At 41.1% G+C, this 20,494-nt stretch overlaps 1 protein-coding gene across 3 annotated transcripts in view; it reads left to right on the top strand.

Moving 5' to 3' along the window:
- Positions 1-19,671, top strand: part of SH3BGR (SH3 domain binding glutamate rich protein) — a 70,023-nt gene extending 50,352 nt beyond the window's left edge. For 2 of the 3 annotated variants that reach the window (XM_054974914.1, XM_054974912.1), the window contains exons 6-8: positions 1,350-1,382; positions 11,113-11,217; positions 17,964-19,671. In XM_054974914.1, coding sequence (XP_054830889.1) covers positions 1,350-1,382; positions 11,113-11,178 — 99 coding nt within the window. In that variant the 3' untranslated portion in view covers positions 11,179-11,217; positions 17,964-19,671. The remainder of the gene's footprint in view (positions 1-1,349; positions 1,383-11,112; positions 11,218-17,963) is intronic. The other variant, XM_054974913.1, reaches the window with a different exon arrangement.
- Positions 19,672-20,494: the final 823 nt, after the last annotated feature.

The following is a 20,494-nucleotide window of genomic DNA, read 5'->3' as shown; positions in this document are numbered from 1 at the left end:
AAGAATCTTTTATAAATCTTTGACAACTAATTCCCACAGGCTCAAACAGAAACTGTTTTCTGGTTGTAGACTTACACATAGGATTCATCTTCATCTAAATTTTTTCAACTTCTATTATTTTAACAAAAACCAAAATTAGGACCCCAAAATAAGATAACACAGTGTGTGCAAACTTTCAGATTCACCAGAACAGGCTGGATGTTTGAAAAGGGGGTGAGGAGAAGAGAAAGCCCTCTAGACCATCATCTTCTTTGCATTCTGTGTAGGTTGCTTTCCCAAATTGTGGCTAATTGGCACTAGATTGCATGCTGGAAAGAAGCAGCGAAAATGGAAGCCATCCAGTTGAAAATATAACAACCAATAGTTGCTCTCATGCCCAGTGAAAGGCACAGGTCCCTCAAAAGGCTGAGTCTCTGTAGCTGATTGAAATCTGTGCTGTGCAGAAGGCAAGGACAAGGCTTAGACACCAACATATGACTATTAAGGGAGGAGGCATATTCAGGGATGTGTATACAAAACATGTCAAAAGTCTGCTCTAAAGTAACTAACATTTCGTGTCAATCTAAGCTAAATATTGCAACCTGAATAAAATTATACAAACTGCGCAAATAATCTTGATGCTTACTTTGCATAAAGTATTCAGTTCAACGTAGTCTTGAAGTGGTTTGAAAGTCAAGCAAGTGCCACTTGAAGCAACAAATCGGCTGGCAATCGGCAGTAGGCACCCCCACACAAGCGTGTGCTGCCCAGCTTGAGTATGAGGTAGTTGCTTCTGCAGACTGCCTTACACCAGGCAGGGCAGCTAGCACACAGTGAGGGTGTTTGGGGTGGCAAAAGGTCTTGAGCTGTACCTGCTTCAAGCCTATCTTTGCAGCTATCGAGTCTAGACTTGCTTTTTCTAAAAGTGAAAACTGAAATTCTCAAAATGTATAATACCAAACTGCATGCTTGCTTTGTGCTTTTGGGGAATCACAATACCCTATTGCCCAAGAAGTTAGGCACTAGACCTGATTTTTAGTATGTGGGCTTCCATTCTGTGTGCAAAACTGCTACAAGGGCTGATCAGATATGATCTGCTTTGCTGTCATTTGTTCCCTGCTGTTCCTGCTCCCACTTTGTTTGCCATTCCTTGGGGCAGGAGGAAAGGAAAAGAATGTTTTCAAGTACCCCATAGCACAAAGGGTAGAGATGAACCAAGGGGTCTGTGGGCAGAGGTGAGATCCTAGGAACTGAACAATTACTTCCTGCTTGCCTCTCACTTTAAATAGATTCAAGAATAGTTTTTCACCACTTGCCCCTGGATTGTTTATGATAGATTTTTAAGAAGGGGTTTAATGTCTTATTTTCAGGAAGAAGCTGAAGAACAACCGGAACAGACAGAAGTACAGTAACCTGCTCAAATCCTCTCTTGTACCATGCACTTTGTTTTTCATTTTATCATGTGTTGTTGCTTTAAAATATTTTTGTGACAGCTAAACTAAATATGGAACTCAAGTTAGCATGAAAAGGACATTTATTGTTAGGGTCTGATTATTCTCTGGCCACAAAACATTGATCCCACTGCTCTGGAGCTACTCCGTGGGTATTACATAAAACAGACACATGGAAACCAAAAGTCTTTTTGACTGTTTAAAAGTAACATATTAACCATTAAACCACAAATCTTTATGAAGTCCAAAGATGTTCTGATGGGCAAACTGGAGGACTGTGGACTGGACTCTAGGATGGTTAGATGGATAGGGAACTGACTGGATAACTGTACCCAAAGAGGGAGGGAGATGTCCAGTGATGTCCACTGGAGTGCCTTGGGGAAAACTTTGTATCCCAGCCAATGATCATTCAATGTTGTCTTTTAAGATCTTTATTTAAAATCACTCTAGTTACTTATGAGTAGATTAAATAACACAGAATCAAATTATACAGAAAACACTAAGACATGTAGATGGGATTATAAATTTTAAAAAGCATACATGTAATCCTTTCTCTAACCTAGCCTGCATTTAATGCAATTTCTAAAATTCTTACCAAGCCTTTTCAGGAAAGAGAGGATAATCTCACTTCAACCCATATTTGGAATTGGGGATTTTACATTGTGGCTCTCTTATACAGACATCATTATGTGAGACTTGCGTGGCATTTTGAAACCATCCAAATTCATTTTCTCTTAAAGGCACCTCTGAGCATTTAAAAGAATACTAGTTGCAAAGTTGGGTTCCAATTGTTCTGGGATTTATTGTGAGCATAAAACCATTGATTCCCAAGTTATCCTTCAAGATAGAAAACTGTAAGTTAGCTATAACTGTTGTCTGGGGTCTGAGGCTCAGCCCCTGGACTTACCAGGAGAAGAGAACGGAAGGCAGTTGGGCGACAGCCACCCAGCCACCCCAACGGGCACCCAGGATCAGAGCAGACCAACAACAGAAGGGGGGAAGGAGGCATCCCTGCCAAAGGAGGGCAAAGAAGCACCCAAGCCTCAGAGAGTCAGGCGAGGAAGGTGGAAGCCAGCTAGCCCCACCCTCTGGTGGGAAGGCAGGGGGCCAGGCAGGGAGAGTGAGGACCCCCAGGAGGGGAGTAGACCCGAGGGAAGAGACGCAGGAAGCAAAGGCAGTCAGCCAGCAGCCTTACCAGACAGGGAGAAGAGGCAGCCAAGGCAACACAGAGCCATGGCCCAGCCTGCAGTCCAGCTAGAAGGCAGTAGCCTGGTCCAGCAGAAGCCAGGAGCAGAACAATCCCAGGCGAAGCCGCTTGAGGCAATCTTCAAGAAAAGCTTGGCAGCCAGCCAAGGAGGCACAGGTGTACCTGCCCCAATCAGCCAGCAGAGCAAGCCCAGGTGCAACTACCTGAGTTGGCCAGGGCTGTGGATAGAGTGCAGGAGGGGGGCGTGGCTGACAGGTGGAGCAGGGAAGAGATGAAGGGGTGAAAGGGAAGTCCATCCACAGGACAGGGTGGGTTGTGTAGGAGTGTGGTGGAGTTTGGGGGAGGGGGAGGGGGAGGGGAGAGAGAGAGAGAGAGAGAGAGAGAGAGAGCGCTGACAACAGCGGAAGCTGACAGTGAAAAAATATAAGTTTGCAGATTTACACAAGAACCTCTGAGGCCTACTGTGTCAGAGCATCCTAAACAGTGATTTAAATCTGCAACACCACAATCTGTCCTAGCTCAATAAAAAGGCATACACTTAACTATCCTGACACTAACCTGAGCAGCTATGCATGTTTGTGCATATACAGGCATGGATCCCAGAATCCATCAGCAGAAAAGTCTGACAGCCATGGGTCTTTCTGGGATCATAGGACCTGTATGGAATAATAGCTATGCACTTTGGGAGGCTACCATGAGAACGGAGAAAGGGGCACCATCACTTCCTCCTCTGTCTTGTATCAGCGGAGCTACATTGATGGAAGAGGAAGAAAGGAGCAGTAACCCACATGGCTAAATAATCTGTGCAGGCCCTATGACCTGAAATGGCTACTGAGGGAATGGAGAGCTAGAGAGATTGGGGATGCTTGCATGGACCTCTGCTGGATCCACTCAAACTCTCCAATATTCCAGTTGTGACCTCTGTTGTATCCTGAGTGAAGACCAATGATTGTGGGAAAAACAAACAGTGCTATTCTGTAGCCCAGTACATCGAAATGCTTATCATGAAAAAACCTCTTGCTATCGAATTTGAACATTGCTTTAGAGTGCAAATATGCACAACGGGATGATGTACAAATGGGAGGGATTTGTCTACAGAACTGGGGGAACCACCAAGTTTGCAGAAAAATTCAAAACGTTTTTAATTTTTTTTTTTTAAAAAGCAGAACTAGAGAAACGGTTTCTGTGCTTGTAGACATCAAAACTCAAACACCAAAGAATGCCATCCAACAACACGTGATGTCACAGTCAGCATTACAACCAGGCTTTTTAAAACCAATAAGCTTGGCTGAGGGGAGGGGGAGATCACATGACTTTGCAGTCATAGTTGGGCAAACTGTACTATCTTGATGCAGGTCTCCACTTGCATAGCAGAACCCCTATTATTCAAGCTTTACTTACCAAAAAGAACCTTAAATCCAAATTGACACTCTCCATTCCTTTTTAAAAAAAAATTTTTATTGGTGAGTACATAATTAATACACACATTCCCCATCTTACCTAATTTATATCAACCCCCACCCTTTCCCTCCCCCCTCCTTGTAGACTTTCAACAGCTTTCCAACCCTTAACCTATCTTATTACTTATTTTCAACTTCTCTCTTCTATTTATAAAATCACAAATTAATAGTTCTCAAACTGCCACAGTCCTCCCTTCACATCCCATTTTTTTTCTAAATATTGTTTCAGTTTCCCCCAATCTGCCATGAATTCTCCTGGATCAAGATCTTTCAGTTTCCTTGTCATTTTGTCCATTTCTGCCATGTACAGCAATTTATAAATCCAATCATCTGTAGTTGGTATTTCTTGCACTTTCCATTTCTGCGCATATAAGAGTCTTGCTGCTGTAATCGTGTAAAATAACAATGTCCTGTACTGCATTGGAACATCTTCCATTCCCAAGTTCAGTAGCAACAATTCTGGGTTCTTATTTATTTGGGTTTGCAAAACCTCATTAATTACTTCAATTATATCTCCCCAGTATTGCTTAGCTACCTCACAGGTCCACCACATATGATATAGTGATCCTTCATGCTTTTTACATTTCCAGCATCTATCTGACATATTAGTATTTCCTAGCGCAATTTTCTTTGGTGTTAAATACCACCTATACAACATTTTATATACATTCTCTTTAATATTGGTACAAGTTGAAATCTTCAGTGTATTTTTCCACAAATGCTCCCAGGATTCCATTGTTATTTCTTTATGAAAGTTTATTGCCCATTTCACCATCTGGACTTTAACTGTTTCATCTTCCGTGTGCCATTTTAGAAGTATTTTATAAATTTTTGAAATTTCTTTTTTACCTTCTTGTAAAATCACTTCTTCTAGTTCTGAATTTTTCAATCTTATTCCTCCTTTTAAACAGTCCAAGTTGTAAAGATCTCTGATTTGTCTATATTGAAACCATCCATAATGGGGAGATAACTCTTCTTCCGTTTTTATTTTTAACATTTTATGTTCCATTAGTAATATCTCTTTGTAAGTTAAACATTGTTGTTCATTATAAACAGCTCTCGGATCTATTACTTCATATGGTACCACCCATGAGGGGATACCATCATCCATATAGGGAGGTCCGCCTGGCCTCTACCAGAGCCAGGGCCTTCTCAGTTCTGGCTCCGACCTGGTGGAACTCTCTGTCTGAGGAAACTAAGGCCCGGCAGGATTTGTTATCTTTCCGCCGGGCCTGCAAGACGGAGATGTTCCACCGGGCATTTGGTGGGGGCTAGGCTGTCCTCTCGCTGGCCATACCATTGAAGACCTTCCACCACCCATGCAGGACAATGCTGCATTTTAATATTTAATATTCTACACCTGCCAAATTTAATGGTTTTTTATACGATGTTTTAATGTTTTTATAATGTTTTTACTGTTTTTAATTTGTTGTCAAACCGCCCTGAGCCCGTTTGATGGGGAGGGCGGCCTAGAAATGTAAATAAATAAATAAATAAATAAATAAATAGTCCTTATATTTCTTCCGGATTGTGAAAAGGCTTCTTCTAATGTAGTGATGCAAAAACATAGAATCCGTTTTTACTTTATCATACCACAAATAGGTATGCCATCCAAACAATTTTTATGCCCCTCCAGAGCCAGCAGTTTACGGTCTTTTAACATTATCCAATCTTTTAACCAGACCAAACAAATTGCTTCATAATATAATCTTATATTTGGCAGTTGCAGTCCACCTCTTTCTTTCGAATCTTGTAATACTTTCATTTTCACACAGGGTTTCTTGCCTGCCCACACAAAGTCTGAGATTTTCCTTTGCCATTTATCAAATTGTTTGAAGTCTCGGATAATTGGAATTGTTTGCAGCAAAAACATCACACGTGGTAATACATTCATCTTCACTGCTGCTATTCTTCCCAACCATGACAAGTTTAATTTGTTCCATTTTATCAAGTCTCTTTCTATTTGTAGCCACAGTTTCTCATAATTATTTTTGAATAAGTCTATATTTTTCGCAGTCAGCTCAATGCCTAAATATTTCACTTTGTTAGTTACCTCACAATCCGTTATCTCCATTAGTTCTTGCTGTTTTTGCTTTGTCATATTCTTGCACAAAATCTTCGACTTCTTTTTATTCACATAAAATCCAGCCAGATCTCCAAATTCCTTTATTTTATCTATTATTTTTGGCATATTATATATTGGATCTTCGACTATTAACATTACATCATCCGCAAATGCTCTGACTTTGTAGGAAAATTCCTTTATTTTTATGCCTCGAATTGTATCGTCCTCTCGTATTTGAATCAACAATATTTCCAAGATCAGAATAAACAACAATGGAGACAATGGGCAACCCTGTCTTGTACCTTTGCTTATTTTCAATTTTTTAGTCAAATCCTCATTCACTACAATCGCTGCACACTGGTCTTTATAAATTTCTTTAACTGCTTGTATGAACTTTTCTCCCATTTGCAGCTTTTCCATAGTGGCAAACATAAAGTTCCAATTCAGATTGTCAAATGCTTTTTCCGCGTCCACGAAAAAGAAACCAACTTCCCTATCACAATGCTTATCATAGTATTCAATAGCGTTTATTACTGTCCTTAAATTATCCTTAATTTGCCTATTAGGTAGAAATCCAGCCTGTTCTTCTGCAATAAATTCCAACAGCCATCCTTTTAACCTTTCCGCCAAAATTTTTGCAAAAATCTTGTAGTCATTGTTCAACAACGAAATTGGCTGATAGTTTTTAACATTGGTCAAATCTTGTCCGTCTTTCGGAATCAACGATATATTGGCTTCATTCCATGAGTCAGGAATCCTTTGGACTTGCAAAATTTCATTCATTACCTCTCTTAAAAAAGGTGCCAATTCATTAGCCATCATTTTATAGAACTTTGCTGTTATTCCATCTGGACCTGGTGCTTTCCCTAATTTAGTTGACTGTATAGCTTCTTTTATTTCTTCCTCTGTCACTTCCCTGTTTAACTTTTCTTTCCATTCCTCTGAAATTATTGGAAGCTTCATTTTCTCCCAATATTCCACTATTGAATCACTATTCACCTCCTTTTTTTGGTACAATTTTGCATAAAATTTAAAAAAGGCTTTACTGATAGCTGATTGATCCAACAGTATTTTGTCCTCTTCTTGAATCTTAGTTATGGTTTTCTTCTCCTTTTTCTTTTTTAATTGCCATGCTAGGTATTTCCCAGGTTTATTTGCGCCCTCAAACGACTTTTGATTCATTTTTTTCAAATTCCACTCCAATTCTTTATTATTCATTGCCATCAGTTGTTCCTGCAGAATTTTTATATCCTGATATATTTTCTTCTTCCCTGGTCTTTTCTTAAGTTGTATCTCTTTGGGTTTAATTTTTTCCATAATTTCATGTCTCTTTTCTTCCTTTCTCCTTCTATCTCTTGCATTCAAGTCCATTAATATTCCTCTAGTCATAGCTTTGTATGTATCCCATACCTTATAAGTTGGTACATCCTTATTCATATTGTATTGTATGAAGAATTTGGTTTCCCTCCGTAGCAACGCCATATTCTCTTCTATCTGCAACAAGTCCTCATTTATCCTCCATCCTCTTCTCTTAGTATTTCCCCCAAATTTCCACATGACTGGATTGTGGTCTGAGCCTGCCTTGGGCATTATCTCCACATCTTTAGTCCATATCGCCAGTTCCTTGGAGGCCCAGATCATGTTAATTCTTGATAATGTAAAGTGTCTTGCTGAGTAAAATGTGTATTGTCTATTTTTGGGATTTTATCTCCTCCACACATCTTCCAGACTTTCTTGTTCTTTAATCCCCCCAAAAAGATTTTGGTAAAAGTCCTCTTTTTTTGTGTGCACTTTTAGATTTCTTGTCCTCATCCAGGTTTGTAACTCCATTGAAGTCGCCTGCCAAAATTATTTGAGCATAAGTCAATTCTTCTAGCTGTTTCTGTAAATCCTTGAAAAAATTTTCTTTCGCACCGTTGGGTGCATAAATCCCAATCACCAATGTCTTTTTTGAATTCCAGATTATCTCCACTGCTATATATCTGGCTTCTGTATCACATAATACTAATTTAGGCTGCAGTTCTTCCTTTATATACAATAAAACCCTTTTCTTCTTTTTGGAAGCCGTTGCAAACTCATTTCCGAGTTTTGCAAGTTTTAAATATTTTACATCCTGCTTTTTAATGTGTGTCTCTTGCAAACACACTATATTACATTTTTGTTTTAAAAGCCAGTGGAATACAGTCTTGCGTTTAGAAGGTGAATTTAGTCCATTTACATTCCAAGATATAATTTTACACTCCATATTCAAATTTTAGCTCTTTTAGGTAAGCCTTTTTCATTGTCCTTAATAAACATTTCCATCTCCTGTCCAGATCTAATGTTTCTCCTGACTCCACCAAATTCGAAAGCCAGCCCTTCTGGTGTTTCCCATCTGTATCTAATTTTCAAATCTTTTAACATCTGGACCAGCTCTCTGTATTTTTTCCTCTCCAACAACACCAATCTGGGCAGTTCTTTCATAATTCTCACCGTTTTCCCGTCGACTTCTAATGGGTCCTGAAATTGTTTACTCACAATTGACTCTCTGATACTTCTAGTTGTAAATTGCACAATCATATCTCTTGGTAAATTCTTTTGAGCCGCATATTTTGTTTATCCTGTACGCCACATCTAGAAGAGCTGCCGTTTCCACTTCTTCTTTGTCCAGGTAACCTGCCAAAATTTCTGTAATGACACTCTCCATTCCTAAATAAATCTATTTACTCTCAAATCGATTAACTCAGATGTAAGCCCCATGATTTTTATGGGACATGCTTTCAAGTAGAAGTGCTTAGAATGATGGCCTGTTTCTGTTTCCCCTTTCATTGTAGCCAAATGTCACTCTGAGGCTACATGAACTGCCTGCCTCAGATTACTACTTGGCAACCACATCTCAAAGTGACTATGTATAGGGGACAGCATCATGTGCAAACTCAAGCAATGATTTTAAATTGGATGCTCTACCTACCACTCCAATAAAACATATTGCTGCTCTATTCAGATGTTATTTCTGATCATGCATATAGTAAACTCTTTTTGTAGAAGAAATGTACGAGTAAAATGAGATACAGGACATATAAGATGTAGCGTAGTATATCTAAGGTACATAATAGATATGTATTGTCGAAGGCTTTCACGGCCGGAGAACGATGGTTGTTGGGGGTTTTCCGGGCTGTATTGCCACGGCAATACAGTACATAATAGATAGTTTTGCCTTTTTATGAGGGATTATACGTACATAGTTAAACATTTTGTGTAAATAGACTGTTATTAGATTTATGAGCTTAATTGTTGTATACTTCAAGTAACAAAATATGCCTATATTCCTTTCTGCTTATCAGTACATTAAAGCCAATATCCTGTGTGCATGCTTATAATCTGTGTGCATGTTTATAATTAACATTTTTATAAATGACATGGATGAAAGAATAGAGGGGATGCTCATTAAATTTGCAGAAGATGCTAAATTGGGAGGGATAGCAAATACTGTAGAAGACAAAATCAGGATGGTCTTGACTGGCCGGAAAACTGGGCTAAAGCTAACAAAATACACTTCAGCAGAGATAAATGTAAAGTTCTGCATTTAGGAAGGAAAAATCAAAGGTGTAATTATAGGATGAGGGAGACTTGTCTTGGCAGTAGTACATGTGAAAAGGATCGAGGGGTCTTAATAGATCATACATTGAACATGAGTCTCCAGTGTTATGTGGTAGCTAAAAAGGAAAATGCAATTTGGGGCTACATATAGTGTCCAGATCATGTGAAGTAGTAGTATCACTTTGCTGTGCTCTGGTTAGACATCACTTGGAGTACTGTGTTCAGTTTTGGGCACCACAATTTAGGAAGGATGTTGACAAGCTGGAACGTGCCCAAAGGAGGGCAACAAAAACAAAGTAGGGTCCAGAGACTTTTTAACTATCAGGATGAAATTAAATCAAAAAAGTGTTCAGGTAAAATTTAGAAGAACTTCCTGATAGAACTCCTCAGTGGAACAGGTTTCCTTGGGAGGTGGTGGGCGCTCCTTCCTTGGAAGTATTTAAGAAGAGGCTAACTGGCCTTCTGATAGAAATGCTGGTTCTGTGGCTCAATATGAATTTAGGCAGATCATGAGAGGGAGGGCAGGAAAGAATGATCAGGTGTCAGCAGGGCTTTTTTTCTGGGAAAAGAGGTGGTGGAACTCAGTGGAGAAAATGGTCCCATGGCTGGGGGCCCAGCCCCTGATCTCCAGACAGAGGGGAGTTTAGATTGCCCTCCACGCTGCAGAGGGCAATCTAAACTCCCCTCTGTCTAGAGATCAGGGGGCGGGGCCACCTGCCATGGGACCATTTTCAAGAGGTTCCAGAACTCTGTTCCACCGCGTTCCAGCTTAAAAAAAGCCCTGGGTGTCAGGATTTTGTGGCCCTTTCTTATATGCCCAGAGTAATGCCCATCACCACTTTGGGGTCAGGCAGGAATTATCCTCCAGGCCAAATTGGCGAAGGAACTGGGAGGCTTTTTGTTGTCATTTGGGCATTGAGCAGGGTTCACTGGTGGTGGGGAGGTAGCTGTGAATTTCTTGCATTGTGTAGGGGGTTGGACTAGATGACCTTTGAGGTCACTTCCAGCTCTATGTTTCGATATTATAACAGGTGCAGCAAGACCCCTTTTTAAAAAAAGTTGGGAGGTTGTATCTAGAAAAATGACTTTAATTATTGTATATCCTGTGTAAGACTTTCCTTCTTAGGGATTTGTACACTTGAAAAGTAAAAATGATTATAAGGTAGGGTCTCCATGGATACTGGAGAAGCATCTCCCTGAACAAGAAACAAGTTTCTTTCTCTCCTGTTTGCCTTTAAAATGTGTGTAGATTTTATAATGCAGCCCACAAAAACCCTCCTTTTTTTAAGCCAGAAAAAACACTGATGTCAGATCTTTGTTTAATTATTTTTAATGTAATATTTGAATGTTCTATCTCCTTTTTAAAATAAGGAAGAGAATGAAGCACAAGAAGAGGAGGAAGAAGAGGCAGAAGAGGAGGAAGAAGAAGAATCTTAGTACACTTTTATTACTTTTCTTTCCTCCAATATTGTCCAGGTAATTTTGTTGACAATGCTCTGCTTCAGCCTTCATCTGAAATTCTGTATCATTCTTATTCAGCTTTACAGGCAGTGCAATCATATGCAGAGCTTCTCTAGTCTAAGCCCACTGTTTCAATTGGTGGACAGGGTAATCCTGAGAGCTGCTGGGGCGGAGATGGCTGACCACCAGCACAATAGCAACACCACTGGTCCATTCCCTAAGGGAAAACTGCAGTCTGGGGATCAAGCAAAGTGCCTTGAAGCAGGGCTGTTCAGGCAGAGACCATGCCATCACACCCACAAGATATTACAGGGGTGCAATGGTATGTTTGTCACAGATGTGGGGAACTAACTAGCATAGCCATCAGCATTTTATATCATTTTAATGAGAGTAAAATAAGGCATGAGCCAATCTATATAGGCACTTATTCATATTGCTTTCAGTGGAAGAGAGTAAAGTACATATTTATCAAACTTACTGACATTAATTAGATTTAAATATGCTTACCTATGGGTGGATTAAATACAACATTTTTAATCAGTGGTAGATTTTGCAGAACTACAGAAATCAGGTGGGCATCTTGGATAGGCTAAACATAATTTTAAAAAATATCATTCCATCTTGTTATCCTGATAGGAAAATTGAACCTGCTCTTGTTCTGGAGAAGCCCCTGGTCCCATTGATCTACTTTTCCTGATTCAGAGCAAGCTAAATGTCTCAACAGAGGCCTTTTCAAATCAATATACTTCCCCTATTTACTCCTAAAGGATCCCTTGCAAGATTTCCGTGAGCAGAAAAGGGGATGATTTTTGCTGATTCCCCTCCTGATGAGGACCTCCAACTGCCTCTCATGCTGTTCTTTGCGGTCCCCCAGGAACAGCATTAGGATGCATTTTCAGCTGCAGTGGGAAGGGGGAAGCAAGAAGGTTCATTTGAGAGATAGAAATCCTTTCCATCCATGGAAATTTCTAGTGCAGCCAAGCCAGTGGGTATACAGAAAGGAAGAACTGACTATTTTATGTTTACCTTGTAATCTAATGCAAAATATAAGGCCCAGTGAAATCAATAAGCCTAAGTGTATGATCTGGTCCTTATTATTAAGTTTGGCCCATAGTGATTTCAGCCAGGCAGTGATTTCAGCTCATGAGAACATCTTTATTGCAAAATACAATTAACAATCATGCTCCTGAAAGAGCCAGATATATACATCCAAACTACACCCCTTTTCAGTGACCCACCGATAGGAATACATGCAACTAGGATCCTTCATTTGCATGCTGTGAATACAATGCAACTTGTTTACCAAACAGCAATTGGTCTGTATCCCAGAGAATCGATTGGCTCTTGCTAATTTACTACCCAATAGGATTTCAGACCTGAGGAACCTAGCTTTACCTGAAGCTAGCCCAATACATAACACCCCTCCCTCCTATGACCAGGACGCCCTGCTCCAAACATAATCACCGAGATACTCTGGGACCTGCACAAACCGTCTGTACTGGGGTCTCCCGCGACCGGGAGCCCAGTGTCCATTGCTGGCTCCGGTGCAGGGATGATAGGGTCTGCCACAGCAGCACTTGTGCTATTTGACACTGCTGGTAGGCTTCGGTTGTCCTCAGGTGGCCAGTCCCTGCGGTCCTCGGCCGCCATGACTCTCTCAGCCCTTGCCTCGGTGGAGTGAAAGGGAGGGTCCCCATCATGCCCCTGCTCCCACGGCGGCCAGTGCTGCTGCAGCTGGTCGATGTGCCGGCGGTATGCCTTGCTGGTGGAATCGGCCACCTTGTAGGAAACGGGCCCCATGGTTCTGGTGATGGTTGCAGGAAACCAGACCGACCCATTCCTGAAGTTCTTGGCGTATACAAGGTTGCCCAGCTGGAATGCCCTGGGCTGGTCTGATGCTCCTGCCTCCCACTTTGCATCTGGGGCGAAGTCCGGATTAAGCTGATCCAAGAGGGTGATCAGCCTTTGCCCCATTAGCAATTCCGCGGGGCTCTGGCTTGTCATGGCGTGTGGAGTAATATGCTGCCGCAGAAGGAGCTCTATCAGCCACCAGCTAAAGTCCCCGCTTCCAAGCTTGCGTAGTTAGTCCTTCGCGGACCTCACCATGTGTTCTGCTTACCCATTAGGGGAGAGATGGAAGGGTGCCAAGGTTACATGCCTGATGGCGTTGTTGTCCAGGAACGTCTGGAACTCTTGCGATGTGAACTGGGTGGCATTGTCTGACATGATAGTGTCCAGTATGCCGTGCATGCCGAATAAGCACCGCAGGCGCTTATGATAGTCTCCGATGTCGTGGCCAAAAGGAGGAACACTTTGTGCACCGACAGTTTGTGCTGGTGGGAGCTGTACGGCTGCAACTTCGGTTCTGCTTTGCCGGTCGGCCAGCCCCTCCACACGCAATTGAGGACCCAGACGATGGTGGGGTCCTTGGTGGAGAGCACTGCAATATCTGATGCTAGGAGGGGTGGCTGGGGCAAATCTTCTACCTGCGTGACCCCATGTGTGGGGGAGGAGTCGGTGGCTGGATCCGGCAACAGCAGGTGGCTGAGGGCATCGGTGTGCCTGATAGCCTTACTGGCCAGCTGGTAATCATAGGCCGACAGGAACAACGACCAATGCAGCATCCGGGGTGACATCACCTGCGGCATCTGCTGGTCAGCCACAAAGAGGCCAAGGAGAGGCTTGTGTTCAGTTGCTATCTTGAACGGGTGCCTGTAGACGTAGTCATAGAATTTCTTAACTCCCGCAACCAGCGCAAGAGCCTCTTTGTCGATCTGCATGTAGTTCTGCTCGGCTCACAACAAGGACCATGAAAAATAGGTGATAGGGGTCTGGCATCCGGTGGCTTAGTACTGCGCTGATCCCACATGGTGAAGCATTGCTGGCGAGGATGAGTGGCTTACGTTCATCAAAATGTGTTAGCACGGTGTTGGATGACAGTAGCTCCTTGACCGCTGCTAACACATGGGCGTGCTTTCGGTCCCAGGTCAATTGTGCACTCTTTTCCAGTAGCCGGTGTAGGGGTTCCGTCAGCAACGCCTCATGCAGTAGGAAGGCATGGTAAAAGTTCAGGAGCCCTAAGAATGCTTGTAGTTCTTTCTTAGAGCAAGGTGGCAGTGCGTCAGCGATGGTTTGCACCTTGCTGGCCGTCGGGTGGATGCTGTCGGCATCGATGAGAAAGCCAAGGAACTCCACTCGTGGGATGCCAGACTGGTACTTCTTTCTTCACCTTGAGCCCGGTGTCCTGGAGGTGTCGTAGCACTTCTCGAAGGCAGCCGGCGAGCTCGGCTGGGGACACTCCTGTGATCAGGACATCATCAAAGTACAGAATAACCCCCGAGATTCCTTGCAGCAAGCCTTCCATGAGTCCCTGGAAAATGCCTGGGGCTACACTGACCCCGAACTGAAGTCTCTTAACCTTGAATGCCCCTCAGTGAGTCACGATGGTCTGAGCTTCTGCAGTGGCGTTGTCCACAGGGAGCTGCTGGTAGGCTTGTGCCAAGTCAATTTTTGTGAATATCCTCCTGCCTGCTAAGGACATCAGGAGGTGGCTGATGACTGGTACAAGATACGTGTGCTGCTGCAGCGCCTTGTTGATCATGCACTTGTAGTCTGCACAAACTCGAATTGTCCCATTGGCCTTGATGGGCATGACGATCGGTGTCTCTCAGTGGGTGTGCGACATGGGTTCGAGGACTCCTTGGGAGATCAGGCACTCTAACTCTTCATCTATGCATGGTTTGAGAGTGAATGGGACCCAGCGCACCTTGAGATGAATTGGCAGCACTGCAGGGTCGAGGTCAAAGGAGACTGGTTGGCCCCTTATCCTAACGAACCATCGAACATGGCAGGAAACTCATTGCAGACTGCATCGATGTCAGATTGGTTGATTTGTTGGACTCCAGTTACTTGGATGCCCAACGCCTCAAACCAATCAACTCCCAGCAAACTAGTGAGGCGCCCCTTGACTATGACCAGGCGAAGGGGGCACATGAAACTCTTTATAGCTGACTACTACTCTGCCGACTCTGGCCACTGGAATCCGCTGTCCCTGGAAGTCTGAAGTTGGGCATCGAAAAACCATTTACATGTATAACCTTTAGCTATTAAATCTTCCCTTGTCTTCAATTTACAGTCTCCTTGTGAGAATTCTAGTAAGTCTCTGTAAGTCAGCCATCTCTGTTTAGTAGTCATTTCACCTCTATAAAATGCTTCCTGTGTTGAAATTGAAAGCGGTGTCTTCTGTGATAATCTCAGTTTGTATTTATTCCAAATTCTTAAGATGGGTTTCCTAATATAATGATTTTTGAAATCTACATTGACCTTTACTTTATCATAACATAAATAAGCATGCCATCCAAATCTCAGATCATGATCTTCCAATGTCAAGAGCTTCTCATTTCTCAGAAGCATCCATTCCTTCATCTACATTAGACATATAGCAGCATAATACACGTTCAAATCCGGTAAACCTAGGCCACCTCTCTCTTCTGCATCTTGTAAAATTTCATATTTAACTTTTGGTTTTTTCCCCTTCACATATAAATGTTGAAATATCATTTTGCCACTATTTAAATGGTACATCTGAAGTTAACACAAGTATTGTCTGGAAGAGGAATAACATCCTAGGTAAAACATTCATCTTGGTAACTGATATTCTCCCCAACAAGGACAATTGTACTCTATCCCATATTAACATGTATTTTTAAAATTTCTTTCCATGTCTTAACATAATTATTTTGAAATAGCATACAGGTCATCCCATCAGCGTAATACCTAAATATTTTATCCTTCTTTCAACCTTAAAACCTGTTATTTTCATCAATTCTTCCTGGTATTTAGTATCTGTATTTTTCGTTGACATTTTTGTTTTCTGTTCATTTATTTTGAAACCTGCCAGAGTACCAAACTCTTCCAACTTCTCCATCAATATTTCAATTCCCTCTAATGAGTCTTCCAGGATTAAAACTAAATCATCTGCAAAGGCGCTTAGTTGATATACTCTTTTAAAATTTTTAAGCCTCTAATCCTTTCCTCCTGTCTAATGTCCTTATTGAAAACCCCCAATACCAAAATGAAAGGGAGCGGTGACAACGGACATCCTTGATGTGTTCTTTTTTGCATTTCACATGGTTTAGTTAATTCTCCATTAACAATAATTTTAGTATTCTGTATAGATTGATTTCACCAATTTTATAAAATTCTCCCCAAAATTCATCTTTTTAAAAACTTCAAACAGGAAAATCCAGTTCAAATTATCAAAGGCCTTTTCAGCATCCAAGAAAGTTAGAGCCGCTTGTTTTTCACTGTGTTTATCCAAATATTCTACTATATCCAATACAGTTCTGACATTGTCTTTCAACTATCTTTTGGGTAAGAAACCACTTTGATCTTCATGCATGAAGTCTTTGAGAACATACTTAAGTCTTTCTGCTAAAGTCGTGGTAAATCGTTTGTAGTCATTATTCAGCAATGATATAGATCTATAGGTTTTTGGTAGTTTTTTCTTTAATTCTGAGTTAAGATGTATGAAGTGGCCTCTTATAAATGCTATGCTTGCATTCCCAAACCATTCTCAATTCTGTACCCTTGTTCAAATTTAATTCAAAAAATTCTTTCAGACTTTTTTTTACAGTCCTCTACAATTGCCTCTTTCTGTAGTAAAGATTCATTTAGTTGCCACCTAAATGTATTAGATTTGATTCTATAACTGTCCTGAAAAGGATTTTGGCAATATCTCCACCTTAACAATTTTGGTTACCAAATTTTTTGATAGCCAGATCATACATGACACAGAATAGAACGTATATTCTCTTGAATAATTACTACACAGGAAGGCTCTTAGGCTTGAGGAAGGCTTCTAGATTTGCTGGCCTGAGTGGTAGGATACAACCTACTGTTTCTCAAATCTAATTTAGTTTTCTAGTTTTGTTGTTTTGTTGTTAACGTGAATGTGGTTAAATGACAACAGACCACTCCTTTATAAAACAAGCTCCTATCAGCTCCCACTGCAGAACTCAGGAAATGTGAGGTTCCTTAAAGGCATATACTGGCGATCTGTTGAACTGCAGGTACTAAATGGCCACTACTATGATATTCTCTCCCTCTGGAAGATGGCAGTCATCACAGCCTCAGAGGAAATGTATGCTTGGTCTTCATTCCCTGTTGCCTGTATTTTGGCATAGCCATCACTGCTAAGGAGAAATTGGAGAAATCCTGAGATCCTTGCTACAACTGACTAGCATTGGAAATTATTTATTTTACAGCATTTATAGTTCACTTTTCTCAGAAATATTCAAGGTGAATATGTCAGCGCAGGTTCTGGATCCTCCCTGGTACATGTATAAGCAGGGCAGGGGAGAGGACAAGGTGTGACCGCTTCTTCAGCATAGGGAGAGGCTTTCTCCATGTTGCATCTCTAGAAGTTCTCAGCACAGGTTAGGCAAGGGAGGAAGGGGAGTCCAGGTTCAAGCCTGGCGAGATTGTTAGAAGGAGTGTCTGGACCCCAAGCAGCTCTGCTAGGGAGGATTCATCTCCTCAGTCCCTTATATGCTTGAAATGTTTATATGACTTATGGAAGCACTGCAGATCCAAATTCTCTGAAGTTGTTGGTATCTAATTGACTCCAAAGGTTCTTTGAGCAGAGCCTGCATGTGTAAACACCTGAGCTACAACATGACTGACCATATTGTCTGGGGCTGAGTCAGTCCTACTGTGTCTAAACTGATACTCACAGCAACTTTTAAATCTTTTATTTCTAGGAAGCCAAGGCCTGTGGCATCACCATAGCGTGAAGATAATCACTTTCCCTCCATGAATATGTGGCCTTTTCTCTCCAGTGCCGTATATGGACATAGATGTCACCTGAGACAATAAGCAGTCCCACAGGCAATCTTTATATATTTGGTATTCTGGCTTAGTGTAAAGTGGGTCTTGAGATCTTCAGAACTTGATAGCCAATGAACATTGTGGCTTTGATGTGAGGATGGAGGTTCTAATGTCTCCATATTTGTGTACCCCCAGGCGTGCACGGGCAACCCTTGGCAGTGAGGGTAAGACTGATCAAAACTGGAAACTCAAGAGAAGCTCCCTATGTATGTGCCTGCTTAGTAAATTAGATTTTGGAATGGATATGATTTCTAGTATACAGCAATGGAAATAAACACATTTTCATGCCAACTCTCTGCTTGTTCCCTACAGGCATTAATTGACTATGGTAAATGATAAAAACCAGAACAGTTAAATGCATGCTTATAGTCTGTGTGGAGGCTGCACTGAAGAAAAATTCTCTGTGAAAGCCTTCCTCTTACTCATCTTTTTTGTGCACTAGTCTTGCACAATATGAACCTTTTCTGCCCTGACTTCATTGTTCATCAAGGTAGAAATTTATAAAAAGTACTTCTGCTCATGAGATACTCACTAAAAGTCAGCAGCATATCATTTGCAGAACAGTTACTTTTGCATTTGCAGCCATCTAATAAGGCTTTTATAACAGAAGTGACATGTTGTGCTTTCTTTAAAAATGCCAGGTTTGTAAAGTGCTCAAACTCCCTTTATGGAGATGTATGACTATGACAGACACCCAGCAGGACTATATGAGGCCAACACCATTAATTCCAAAGCCGTTTCATTAAAAGGAATGAAACTTATCTACAGTTAAGTGGATTGTGGGCAAATGAATGTTTCTCTCCTTTTTCCAACTGTGAAGCACTTAAGCACTTTTACTGAACTATCTACAAACCATGAGTATATACAATGCAATCTTAAACAGAGTTATATTTTTTCAATGAACTTAGAAATACATAACTCTGCTTAGAATTGCACTAATAATGGGTTAAAGGTGTCCTCCGTCTTGTCTCACTGACACAAGCATTATAAGTGTGTATCTCCTTTACATAAATAACATCATCTTGATTTATATCTGGTAATGAGATTCCAGATCCCTGTCTCCACTGACAATGCTTCTCTGTTACAAACATTGGAAGTCATGGTAGCCCACAAATGTGCAGGCCTTATAAATTACTGCCAATACAGAACTTTGTATTAATGAAAATAATAGCAAATGTTGCAGTCCATAGTAGGGGCACAATTGGCTCAGTTATACAGTCGGCTGGATAGTATCTAACCAGTTTCAAGTAAGACCTGAATTGTAGATAAAACCTAAAATTGGAGGCTGAACATTTTCCCACAATGATTTTTAAAAAACAGACTTTTACTTCTTTACTGTGTAGGCCAAGCCCTTTCTCTCTTTATGAACATTAGCCTGCTTTGGAAATAGGAACCTTTTTTATGTACATTAGCCTGCTTTGGAAATAGGTTCCTAGCTACACAAAACAGCAAACGAGGCAAGCCAATTGTATGTCCTTAACAACTGTGCTACATATTATTTGATTATTTCTCTCAGAGCATTTGTATGGTGTAATAGCTGCCAGTGATTTCAGTGTATTTAAAAGCAACTTTTTAAATCTATTTGCCTGTGTTTCCATTTATTTTCATATGATAAACAAAGGAATGTCCAAAGAGAATCACATTATATTTGTTTTTAGGACCATAACAGTGTAAACATTTGGAATTATTCCTAGTATACTTTGTAGTTTCTTATGGTGGGTGATACTAGAACATCATCCAGTACAAGTGGCATTCTATCCTTTACCTGCCAAACTGGAGCATAATGTTCATGCTCTCAGTGTGCACAGAAGAAGAAAGCAAATGAACATTCTGGCTCACAGTCATCAGTTCCCAGCTTCTAGAAAGAATCTGATCTCATTCAGGCTGGTAATAACAGTCAGCTTAGCCATTTTTCAGAAAATAGTTTGTTACTATCCCATTTCTGTGACATGCACTCATATTTCAGTTAAAAATCATCTTTCAAAATTATCTACATTTTAGTGTTGGTGACTAAATCATACTCTAAGTTCCTTTTCACTTACAACAGTGAAGTATCCTGGCCAAACATTTCCATGCTGTGATCTTTTGGTAGTGCTAAGAGTTCCCTCTTACACAAGATAGGAATACACAGCCCTAAAGAATTTATATAACACTGAACACATGGGCCAGGATACAAAGATCCACATTAGGCAAGCATAAAGTCGGGTGAGCCCAGTGGGATGTTCATGTTCCTTCTTTTTGTCAGCAGAATCCCATATCATCAATTATATTTGAAAATCCTCTCAACTTCAGAAGTATCTTACCATTTGTGACTATTATCTTTGTGGCTATGCAGAAATCCAAAGACCCCTTGGGCACATGGAATGAGTTGTACCTTTATTTGGATATTTGTCAAGCTTGCCAA

The sequence above is a fragment of the Eublepharis macularius genome, chromosome 3 (genome assembly GCF_028583425.1).
Source record: "Eublepharis macularius isolate TG4126 chromosome 3, MPM_Emac_v1.0, whole genome shotgun sequence".
NCBI classification, from domain to species: Eukaryota; Metazoa; Chordata; class Lepidosauria; order Squamata; family Eublepharidae; genus Eublepharis; species Eublepharis macularius.
Note: the sequence above shows the minus strand (reverse complement) of the source record. Positions and strands in the feature narration are given on the sequence as shown.